Raw genomic sequence first — 12,648 nt, 5'->3', positions numbered from 1 at the left:
CTTTAATAACAGCACAAAGGCTGCTGCTGAGAGCTTGGCTGTGTCACACTGCTGGCCGAGATAAGGTAGGATGAGGCTGAAAAAAATGCATCCTCTCCCCCAAAAAGGAGTTTTTTTAACAAGTTGGAAGTCAGACATGAGGAAACAACCCTTCATCACAGCAGAAGACATATTGGGACTGTCAGAAGAGGTGCCATTTAAATATTCAGATCTCTGATGTGAAATGAATGGGTTCCGGCAAAATCTAAAAAGCTATAATAATGGGACAAAGGGGTGAGCGGTAACAGAACATAATGAGGACTCAGCGCCCACAGACAGCATAATGTGTCTGCCCCCCTCCTTCCCTGTGCACTGTCACCTCTGCACCAGAATTTTCAGGAATGGAGAATGGAAATGGAAAACGTATTTTTCCCTCTGCCCAGGTTTTGCTACACCCTAGACCTCATCTTCTACAGACACAGGCAATGTATGTAACCCTTGGGCAGTATTTCTACAGGTAAAATAAATGAGTTTGAAAGCCTTTGGGTCAGAGTGTGTTTTGAAAGTGACTTCTCATTAATAGCCTTACAAAGTACATTGGCATGTCAACATTCAGAACCATCACCACTCTCAAAAACACCACCAATACACTATAAAGAAAGCCAATCTACAAAATCATTTAGGGAGGGCAAAGGGAGAAACTGGTTAGGGAGAAAACATGTATGAGGAACATTCAAACTGGATCAGAAACGGGCTGCTTAAGGCTTTGCTGGCAACCAAACAGTGCTTCGTAAGAGCAGCGAATGGTGCCATGAGCACTTCTGACCCCAAGAGACAATGGTGTTAAACAGGCCACCTTCCAAGAAGTTGAGACTTGAAGCATATATGAGCACGACTTAGAATACAACAAACAGAAGCAGACGTGCTAAGATACTGGCTTGATCAGTAAGTGCAAATAGGAGGAAAATCTGTTATTCCTTCTTGGCTTTGTTTCATGTGGTTTATGCAGATGCTGAATTTTACAGCAGGAAGAGGGTGCCTGAGGGAAAAGTTACCCTCCACACCTGCGTTTTTACAAATGAAGAAACTGTCAGCATTTCCTTGAGAAAGGTGTCCTAACACACTGAGATCTCACCCCTGTCTAGTGTGGCTCCAGCCCCAAGGAAGGCTCCACAGAGAAAGCTTTCCTAAGAAAACAACCCACAATCACAATGCTGTCTGGGCTATTGTTACACAGGCTTTATCGTCAGGCAGCCCAATTCAGTGTGTGCCAAGCACAGGGCTCCAAGTACGGGAGATTATCTCCTCGGGCTGCCTCACTTTACAGAAGGGAAAAAGACGACCCAGGAAAACAAAGCAAGCAGGCCAGCACTCCATATCAGGTGGGAACCGGTTTCTCAGCAGTGGCACTACTGACATCTCTTGGACCAGATACTTCTTGGGTGACCTGTGCACTGCAGGATACCCACCGAACACCTACACAACTGTGACAATCAAGAGTCTCAAAAATATGGCCAAACATCCTCAGAGAGTGGAGGGGCAAGACAGAATTGCCCCCGGTTAAGAATGACTAAGTTAGAAACTGGGATGACCAGGGGCTCCTGGGTGGCTCAGTCGTTAAGCGTCTGCCCTCAGCTCAGGTCATGATCCCAGGGTCCTGGGAAGGAGCCCCACATCAGGCTCCCTGCTTGGTGGAAAGCCTGCTTTCCCTCTCCCACTCCCCCGACTTGTGTTCCCTCTCTCACTGTGTCTGTCTCTGTCAAATAAATAAAATCTTGAAAAACAAAAACAAAAACAAAAGAAAGAAAGAAAGGGAAGGGAAGGAAACTGGGACAACCAGCAACCCAATCCATCTCACTCCCAGCATGGAGCTCTCTCACATATGTTCATGTACACGAATGAGGCTGAGACTATGAAATCTAGGAAACATAAAGTCTCTTGGTTTTGGCTGGACAAAGTAAGTAACGTCACGTTAAAAGATACTAAAGGGAGAAATCCCTCTAGAATGGTCACATTTCTTACCATCTTTAGACAAAGTCACTACACATTGTACCTAAATACAAATCATCTTTTTTTTTTAATTAACAAGAAGGGACCCTCGTTGTCAAGTTATTTAATCATCTTATTATAAAGATAAGAAAAACAGTGCCAGATTCCTTCTTAAACACAGATGAGAAAATCAGACTTAAGAAATAGGATGCACAGGGGTGCCTGGGTGGCTCAGTTGGTTAAGTGTCTGCCTTTGGCTCAGGTCATGATCTTGGGGTCCTGGGACTGAGCACTACATCGGGCTCCCTGCTCAGTGGGGAGCCTGCTTCTCCCTCTCTCTCTGCCTGCCGCTCCCCCTGCTTGTGAGCTCACGCGCACAGGCTCCCTCTCTCTCCCTCCCTCTCTGTCAAGTAAATAAATAAAATCTTGAAGGAAGGAAGGAAAGAAGGAAGGGGAGGGGTGGGAAGGGGAGGGAAAGGGAAGAGAAAAAAAAAAAAAAGGAAAAAGAAATAGGATACACAGCTTCTACCACCACCAGCAGCCCCTGATTTTGGAGTTCCAGATAACTACAGTATCAAATATTACCTGTTTCTCTTTTTCCGGTGTTCTCTATTAGAATTTTCTGACTCACTACCACTGCTCGTGTTACAGCGTGAGCGTGACCTGAAGACAAAATGAGAACAAAAGAAAAAAAAAAACACATTTATGACAAATAAAAAATTTCAGAAAGGTTCACTTTGTTTCTTCAGATAGAATTTTGCAATAAAATGACTAATCCAAACATCAGTAGCAGTTATTATCCCTCCCTCAGTCAGTGATCCTCGATTCAGTCAGACATCTGAATGAGTCTACAGACATGTGAAAGCAGATTAGGGCAAATGTCACCACACTCCCCAAAAAGACCACAAAATCAAGCACTTCCAACAAAATCTGCCATGGCAAAGCTCTACAGCCCTGCAGTGGACTAAATATGAGCACAAAGTCCTGTCACACCCCCGCCCCATATCAACGGAGGAAGAGTTTATTTCCCCTCCCCCGAATTAGCACTGGAGCTGTGACGGACTTTATTAACAGAATGACGTGGAGGGGCTATACTCTGCCAGGTCCTAAACTATCTATCTGTTCATGGAGCAGGCAGCTCCTGCTTCCTCCTGGCTGCCATCTCAAGAAGCCGAGAACAGCCAGGTGGAGGGACCACAAAGAGAGAGAGAAGCCTCAGGTTTCCCACCATTTTGCCAAGACATCAAACGAGAGAGAGAGGGGCCTCTTGAATATTCCAGCCCCAGCAGCCCTCTGACTGCAGCTTCATATGAGACTAGCAAAACTAGCCTGTTCAATCAACAGAAACACACAACATATATATGGTGGCTTTAAGCCACTAAGTTTTGGGGTGGTTTTATTGTAGCAATAGATAACCAAGATACAAAGAAGATACAAAGATACAAAGAAGCAGGAAAAAAAGAGAAATTGCTAAGGATCCTACAGAATGGAAGACTGGGAACCAAATGAAGCCAAAGCTGGTATCTCCAAGTTAATTCTTTCATAATGACCTTAAAGCAGTCACTAACAACAACAAACCCCACTCTAGCTGATCCTTCTTCCTTCTCCCCGACCCTCCTTCCAAATTTTTTTTTTCCCCTTCCATTTTTACGTTTTTACCTCCTCCTTTGTTTTAGATCTGAGTCTTCACCACTGTTATGGGCTTTCCTATAGAAAACAAATAAATGAAGATATTAAGGAAAATAGAAAATTATCCATTGCCTAAGGAAAGCACAGCAAAATGAGTTTCACTTCAATTCCAGCATATCTGTTTTGTATTCGTTCATTCGACAAACGTTTAAATCACACAATATGCCAAGTCTGAGAAGTAGAACATATTACCAACTGGCCTCAAAAAGCCAACAAGCTCAAGGAGGCTGCAAACAGTCTACCAGCCACAGTGCACAGCATGTCTGTGAGGTATGATTCACCCAGTAATGGGATGTTCTGCAGTTCCTACGTCTGTGATCTGCCAAGTTAAGTTCTGCCATAATCGGACTGATGCCAGCTCTCACTTGCATGCTCTTCCCAACACCCTGGCCTCCAAGGCCCTTGACCATTTCTCTCATAACCTCTTCATAGTAACTCAGCAGACCACATTATGGCCACACTTGGGACTTTATCATCTGTAACCACCACCAAACATGTTGGTCTCTGGCCACCATCTCTTCCCCTTCCTGTTCATGCTCCTGAACAGATTTGATGGAGCATCTTGGTTTAAACATGCAGGCTCTGGGGCGCCTGGGTGGCTCAGTGGGTTAAGCCTCTGCCTTCGGCTCAGGTCTTGATCTCAGGGTCCTGGTATCGAGCCCCGCATCAGGCTCTCTGCTTGGCGGGGAGCCTGCTTCCCCCTCTCTCTCTGCCTACTGCTCTGCCTACTTGTGAACTCTCTCTCTGTGTCAAATAAATAAATAAAATCTTTAAAAATAAAAACAAAAAACATGCGGGCTCTAGAGCCAGACAACCTGAAGGTGGGTCCCCTCCCCTCCCCACCAAAAAGGTGTGTGATTTCAACAAATTACTTCTCGGCTAAGTGCCTGTTTTCATGGAACCTCCCACAAAGCATTGTTATGATATGAGGATAAAATGAATTAATACATTTAAAATGCACAGAGCAGGACCTGGCTCACTGAAGCAACCAATAACTATTAGCTGCAATTATTATTGCTTATTTCCACTACGCCCCTTCTGCCTTTCTTTGACCTCAACAGAACTGTTTGCTCACTGACCTTGCTAATTTCCATCCATTCCTCTCGGCCTTTCTTCATTTCCTCCCTGACTCAACTGAGATTTCCACCATTTTGATAACCTGTACGCCAGTACTCAAAACTTCCTCCAATTCTCTGTTTTTGGTTCGGTATTTCTGGCAAGATCCCACGCATGGGTAAGTCAAACTATTCAGGTTCTCTGAGCCAGCCTTCGGCAGCTGGCTGAGCAGTGCCAGGGGGAGTTACACAAAAGGGCACGTTAGTTATACTACAAATCCATGTTCACAAACTTCATGTGACTCCACAACATCCTATCACCTTCCTCTGATCTAAGTACTCTCACTCTGCAAAGTGATTTCCGACTCTTTTTACCTCACAACCCTCTGATACACCGGTCCCTCTGCAACAGCCGCTGACTGTTTTCTCCTTCCAAAGAAGGAGAAAGCCATCAGATGGCAACTCTTTCATCTTCCTGTTACCAAAAATAACACTTGCCTACATCTTCTTCTGTGTTATTTACAGATCTGTCCTTACAACTAAGGTCAGTCGCTCCTCCTGTGTTGTCTGGGTCCCATCACCTCTTACGTTCTTACTGACTTTCAGTAACCACCCTCCTACCTCTCAGATATATTCAACTTGTCCATATAGAAAATTCTTTCACCAGCTTTTCACATCACCAAGTTTCTACTATTTAAGCACACACAGGCATGGGGCGACTGGGTAGCTCCATCAGTTAAATGTCTATCTTCAGCTCAGGTCATGAACTTAGGGTCCTGGAATTGAGCCCTGAGTGGCGCTCTCTGCTCAGCGGGGAGCCTCCTTCTCCCTCTGCCCCTCCCCACTGCTCATGCTCTCTAACTCTCAAATACATAGTTAAAATCTTAACATATATATATATACACACACACACACACACACGTCTGCTGGATTCCATATCCCCCTTCATTTTTTTCCCAGTATCTCCTCTCTCAAACTTCTTGAGAGAGGTGCCTAAGCCCCTTGTCTCCATTTCTTCACCCTTTTATATATGTGCCTTCACATGGACTGGGCAGACATGGCTATTTAATGTCATCATCATGACTGAAATTCCCCCATTTCTCAAACATACTTATATCAAACAATATAATGTTGACAGGCCTCTCTGTCTTTACATCAAAATTTTCGATAATTTTTACTTAGTATATACAATTATATATTTTCACAGATGATCTCTACAGCGTTTAAGGAACACAATTCCATTCTTATACAGGTTTTACACTTAAAGATAACAATTGCCTAGTTTTCTAATGCACCTATAGGTTGCTTAGTTATCCTTGTTTTGTTTTGTTTTTAAGATTTTATTTATTTATTTGACAGAGAGAGAGAGATCACAAGTAGGCAGAGAGGCAGGCAGAGAGGGGGGGGGAAGTAGGCTCCCCACTGAGCAGAGAGAGTCCAATGCAGGGCTCGATTCCAGGATCCCGAAATCATGACCTGAGCTGAAGGCAGAGGCTCAACCCACTGAGCCACCCAGGTGCCCCAAGTTTACTTTATTTTATCACTAATTTCTTCATCCAAACTCTGAGAGCTGCAGAAGTCCTCCTGACATGGGAGAATACTTAGGTAATCTACAGGTTCCACTGACACCTTCCTTGGAACCCTGGATGGTCTATTCCCTAGAACTGCTGCACAAATGTCACTTTGATTACTCCCTTCACCATCATCCAGGGAATTCCTTCTGCCTCTTTGGAAACGGATCCCATATTTCCAGTTCTCATGACTGCTAGTCTTGGTTTTGGAGGAATGTACCTTCTAGCTGTTAACAGAGAAAGTCTGCGTGGCAGGTACTTTTTTTTTTTTTTTTTGAGACCTGGAATTTCTCAAAATATCTTTGACTCATGTAATTATAGTTTATCTGGGCTTAGAATCCTACACTGAAAAGAATCTCCCCTTAGCATTTTGAAGGCAATGCTCATCTTCTTTCTCTGATGTTGCTGCTGTTAAGGAGCCCAATGCCGCCATTCTGGTTTGCCGACGTTTGTGTATGAACATTTTTCTCTCATATCCCTCCCTTCCTCGAAGTTTTAAAAATTCTCCCTTAATCTATAATGTTTCGAAATTTGATGGTAATGGCTCTTGGTCTGGATCTAATTTTCCAGTCTATTATATCAAACCCTCCTTAGCTTCTCTCTACAACGTTTGATCATTCAGTCTGGGCTATTTTCTTGTACTACTTCTTTAATACTTTCCTCTTCTGCATTTTTTCTTGGAAATTTCATTACTCGAATGTTTGATACCCAAGTTTGATAATTGTTTCCTTATGTTACACATATCTGTTTTATTTTTGTTCTACCTTGGGGATGATTTCCTAATCTTCCAAACCTTCTACTAATTATTTTAAATTCTGCTACAGGAATTTTAAGTCTAAGAATTCCTACTTATTCTTCTCTTTTGATATCAATATTTTTTTCCTCAGGATAATTATACATATGTAGTGCCTGGGTGGCTCAGTCTGTTAAGCGTCTGCCTTGAGCTCAGGTCATGATCCCAGGGTCTTGGGACGGAGCCCCTCACAGGCTACCTGCTCAGTGGGGAGTCTGCTCTCCCTCTCCTTCTGCCCCTCCCCTGAGGTCGTGCGGTCTCTCAAATAAATAAATAAATCTTTTTTTTTTTAAAAGACAATTATACCTTTATAATATGTTTCTTATATTGTCTCTATTTCCTGTGAGTACACACACACATACACACTGCTCGTTGTGTGTTTCAGTCTCTGTCTTTCCAAACAGAAGCTATCTTCACATGCCAAGTGATTACGGCTCTCTCTTTGTATTTGTATTTAAGAATTCGGCACTAGAAGGACTGGAACCCTCTGGATGGTGCAGAGAATGTTAACACTGCAGTGTGGAGCAAAGAAATATGGGCAGTCTCAACTATTTCACTGGATGATCCTTTAAAAGTTGGTATCTGTATGTCTCTTCTATTGTATCTGTTTTTCTCATAGTGAGATTCTTTGATCTCCTGCTTGGGAGATACCTATCTGGCTTCTAGCATTCTGGGAATGAAGAAGAAAGGGAGCTCTTTAGTAAGCAGATTTTCACTCTAGATTTTTTCCCCACTGTGGCCAAAATTTCTCCATCTCTTTTCTCTACAAGTAATTTCCTCTGAAGGTAATTCTCCTCAACCAAGCCGAATAAATGCTGGAGTTTCTCCCAGCTCTGTCAAGGGCTTGGTCTTTGCATTCTATCTACCTAGACAGCCTCCCCTCTGTTTCATATTTCAATTTACATCTTTATGAAATTTATATTTTAGCCAATAGCCAATCTAGCTCCAGACTTATATCCAACAACCCATGTGATTCCTGCACTTCGACTTCTTTGCAAAGACACCACAAATGCAACAGACCAAAAACCACTCACAGTTGTCCCTTTCAAGCTTGTCATTTCCCAGTGATTATTACTTCAGTGCATCACACTTCAAGCCTGGATTTTATCCATGACATCAGTCACTCCTTCACCCGTCATATCAAACCTCCCAGCCCTATTGATTTTACCTCCCAACAGGTCTCAAAACCATCTACTTCCTTGAATCTCCACATCACCACCTTGGCCCAAGCTCCCATTAGCCTTTGCCAGGACTCACATGGTAGCCCCAGGTCTCTCTTTCCCCTACTTCTCTTTTCCACCTTTTCTCCACAGGACAGTAAGGCTCATCTTTACACAATACAAATGTGATCTTGTATTCACCATCCTTCTAAAAACTACTGGGTCTAACAACCCCAATCTTCAACAAGGCTCAGGTGTCCTATGAGGTGCTTCTCTCTGGACTCATTTATCCTTCTCATGAATGTTCCCCACTCCTTCTACCCTGAGGCCTCTGCACATGTTAGCTCTCTTTGCCTCTTCTTGTCTCAAATTCCAGCTCAAGCATCCAGCCTGAGAACCTTTCCCTGACCTCCTTGACTCAGCAACACAGCAAAACTTCCCATCATGGTGCCAGTAATACACGTACTTGAATGGTAAAAATTATCAAGCAGTTATTCTTAGGACATGTGTACTTTTCTGTGTGCATGTTAGGTTTCAGTAATTTTTTTTTTTTAGTTCCCCTAAGCACCACATAATTCTCTCTATATATAAATGTCTAAGTACTCATGCATTTATATGATTCATATATTTCCTTCCCCAAGAAACTGTAAACTCCTAAGGGGCAGAAACTTTCTCTATTGCTGTTTAACACAGTACCTGCATAAAGTAGGACTCAATAAACATTTCTGAGTATAGAGATGCATAGGGGTGAAAATAAATTGTACTATCAGAAAGTAGGCTGGATTGCTTTTTCTAGAACAGGAATGTTTAACCAAGCAGGCTTCAAGGGTCTCTGTGAACCATGAAAATTTTATGAAAGTGTGTATGTTTATTTAATTATGTACTTTTCTCCCCCTAAGGAATGATCCAACCTTTCATCAGATTTTCAGAGTTCTGTCGCCCAAAAAGGTTAAGGACCAGTGCTGTAAACTCAGCCAGAATTTGAAAGATGTACCCATCTAATGACAAACAACTGGCAAAATATAAAATTTGGTATCTTTTGCAAAACACGTTATTCTGGCATCCATTACAAAATAGAATTTCCTATTATCAAATTTAAGTCCTTGAGATTCTTTCATGATGCTGACAAATCTGTTTTAAATGTCAGAGTTACCCTAGCCATGCAGGGATTTGTGCCCCGGGGGCGAGGGAAATACCTGTGAAGATAAAGCCAGACTGACAGGGACAAGGACATTCAGAGGGCATTTACAGTAGAAAGAACAAAGAATGAGATTTAGCTCTTCTTTGCCAGCATGTAGCAAGGGCTGGTCTCCTCAAAACACACATGCCCAATAAGAGACCTTTCAAGTGATACACATAACCAGACAGAAGGCTCTATGGCTGCTCGGACAAAAAGATTCTCTTCCCTGTAAATCAAAATAGGCTTTCCCCTGGACTGTGCCAATGAAAGGATCCTGTGTCCACTCACCACAATTACTCATCTGTATTTCACAGGAAGCCAACACACACAAAAATGTGTCTCAATATAGAAGCCATTAAGGCTAGATTTCAAAATGTATATGCTCCAAACTATTTCAAACCTCCCAGCCCTACTGATTTTACCTCCGAACAGGTCTCAAAACCATCCACTTCCTTAAATCTCCACATCACCACCTTGGCCCAAGCTCCCATTAGCCTTTGCCAGGACTCACATGGTAGCCCCAGGTCTCTCTTTCCCCTACTTCTCTCTTCCACTGTTTCTCCACAGGACAGTTAAGACTCATTTTTACACAATACAAATGTGATCTTATATTTACCATCCTTCTAAAAACTACTGGGTTTGGGAAACCCAGTTTGGGAAAAAACTAATGTAAATTTTGGTCTATTTTGGCAAAACTTGATAAATTCATTTCCATGTATATTAAAATCAAAATGACCATCTGCTCAACATGTACAATTATATTACTTAGGGAATGCTGTCAAACTACGCTAGTAATGAAGAACGAGAAACTATAGAAACCTGTTTAACAATAATCATGAAGTACCAAATTCTTAAAATATGTAGTGATTCCCACTACCCTTGCCCCCCCACCCAACACACAAACACACACAAATGTATTTTAAAGTATTTCTCTGTGGTATTGCCTGGGTTTTAAGTGTTGTCCAAGTTGAACCAATCCTTAATAGGGAGGGCAGGAAATCTTTTCCCCTCTCTATTTAAATGATGATTTATTATCCCTGCCTTTTACAGATGTACAGATCTGGATTCAAATTACACAGGACAGCTACCTCCATCCCCCAGCCTCCTTTTGTCATTGAGGCCAAGGGCTTTCCACTTTCCACTGGTACGCAGCCCCATCCCAACCCATCAATAATCTCCCCTGTTTTGTCAAGACTGGAAGTCTGAAACTACATTTTCTCAGATTCCTTTGCCCGCTGGGTTCCACTTAGAGAGGCACTCAGGTGAGATCTGAAGGCAAGAGAAGGGGAGGCAAGTTTGCTTCTGACATAGCTACGGCATTCACTCTGGCACTCCTGAGCAGTAGAAGCCCCCAGCATTAGCTACAGAGGTGGTCCCTCTGGCAGGGGTAGCAAGAGTATTTGCTACATCGGCAGTGCCCATAGCAAGCACAGATTCATGAAGTCTAGCTCCAAGGTGGAAAAAGCCTTCGTCCTGCCAGCCCAGGACTGGTACAGCATCCAGATCTCAGGGTGCACCTCCCTGCCTTTAATTCCTCCAGAGCTACTCAAACTTGCATGCAATTTCTCGCTTTAATCCCTCTCTGGTGGAAATACCTACTGGTTAAATGATAAAGGCCATTTTCCACAAAGTTATTATGAGGATCAGATAATATATAGCACGCAATTTTGCTCAGAACTTGAAACATAATCAATGTCAACTATTATCCCTTTGTTCTGTCTAATCACCAGTGCTCATGATTTAGCTCCCCCTTTTCAGACCTATGAGGGGAAGGTGTTGCTGAACTTTGTCTCCTTAACCATCAAAGGATTTTGGTGAAGCTGGACCTCGTTTGAGAAAGCTGGGGAACATGACTCAGGGAAACTGGAAGAAGCCAAAGGAAATGAACCAGGGATGAACCAGCGAGTAACTATCAATAAGGGCAGAGAAGAAAGAAAGGCTTCTGTTTCCCTGATCCACGGTGATATTGATGGTTATCTGAGAACATGACATGAACCTGTCTGTCATAATTAGAAAAGTCACTTACAAAATACCAGTATGTAGGTACTCAAAGTAAAACAGTCTCTGCAAAGTAGGAATGAAATGAATTTCACTGGTTAGTCATTTCTAGGTCTTCTTCTCTTGCACCTGTCACATTGCCCAGCCAGCTTTTTAGAAAGTCCAAAACTTCCAGATATGGACTTTTTTTTTTTTTAAATTAAGTGCATTCAAATATAATCACAAAAACAACCTGACCTGCTGGGTAAAATGTAACAGGATCCATTTTTCCTGTGTTTTGAAAGGGGTTTTACTCAAGTTTATGCAACAACAGTCTGGAACACAGAGTGCTAAGCCTGAGCTAAAATTTACCTATAATTTTATCTTCTCAGATCAGAACATTTAATATCTTTGATATATAAAAATATATCACTAATGCAATACATATTATATATATTACAGATTATATATACTATATAATATATATTGTTAAAATAGATACCTAAGCTTTTTTTTTTTTTAACATATCACTCTTAAATACCATACGGGGAGCAAGTTTCCTACCAGTATTTTATGAGATTATTCTCTGAAATTTAGGCTGTTTAAAGAGAAATGCTTCAGGATGCCTAACTCATTTTATCTCAAAAAAGAAAAAAAAAAAGTAAGCCTTCTGTTACCTTGGGAGGACAGTCATGGTATTATAAGAATAACTTGCGACAGAACTGTGACTGGGACCCAGAGGTTCTGTTGCAAATTAAAAACCAAGGGGCTACGTTGAGCTCACCTCCTCCTCGTTGGCTGGACAGAGTCATCGCTCCCACAGGAGGGGTTTCGGCGGCGCGTGTAGGGGAACTTCGGGGATTTCATGCGGTCATTGGGAGAGTGGTAGAGTCCACTGCAAGGGAAGAGGAAGGGTCAACAGTGCCCATAGAGGGCCTGGAGGGGCAGACAGCCCAGTCCCAGACTACACAAGTATTTGCCCCCTCAGGGATATACTGGATCACGGGCACATAGTTCTCTTTGCTGACAAGATTTACTAAAAGAAAACGGAGGTAAGATCTGGCAAATCAGATCCTAAGAGTTGTTATTTTTCAGGAATGGATTTGTGGGCCTTCGATGGTAAGAAATGAACACCCAAGTGATGGTAACAGTAACAATTTGCATGTACAACAAACTTACCATATGCCACGCAATGACTGAGCTAAAAGCTTTATATTCCTTATCCTAGCAAATCTTCATATCAGCCACAAGCACT

General features: G+C 42.4%; 1 protein-coding gene across 1 annotated transcript in view; it reads right to left on the bottom strand.

Annotated features, from left to right (window-relative positions):
* Positions 1-12,648, bottom strand: part of EPB41L4A (erythrocyte membrane protein band 4.1 like 4A) — a 249,527-nt gene that overhangs the window by 30,720 nt on the left and 206,159 nt on the right. Inside the window, exons 16-18 of the mRNA XM_032844929.1 lie at positions 12,178-12,288; positions 3,628-3,675; positions 2,554-2,631 (exon numbers count right to left, since the gene is read on the bottom strand). Of these exons, the coding sequence (XP_032700820.1) occupies positions 2,554-2,631; positions 3,628-3,675; positions 12,178-12,288 (237 nt within the window). The remainder of the gene's footprint in view (positions 1-2,553; positions 2,632-3,627; positions 3,676-12,177; positions 12,289-12,648) is intronic.

Source organism: Lontra canadensis, unplaced genomic scaffold, assembly GCF_010015895.1.
Source record: "Lontra canadensis isolate GAN:19392208 unplaced genomic scaffold, GSC_riverotter_1.0 scaffold4, whole genome shotgun sequence".
NCBI lineage: Eukaryota > Metazoa > Chordata > Mammalia > Carnivora > Mustelidae > Lontra > Lontra canadensis.
This window is presented reverse-complemented; position numbering and strand designations above follow the sequence as displayed.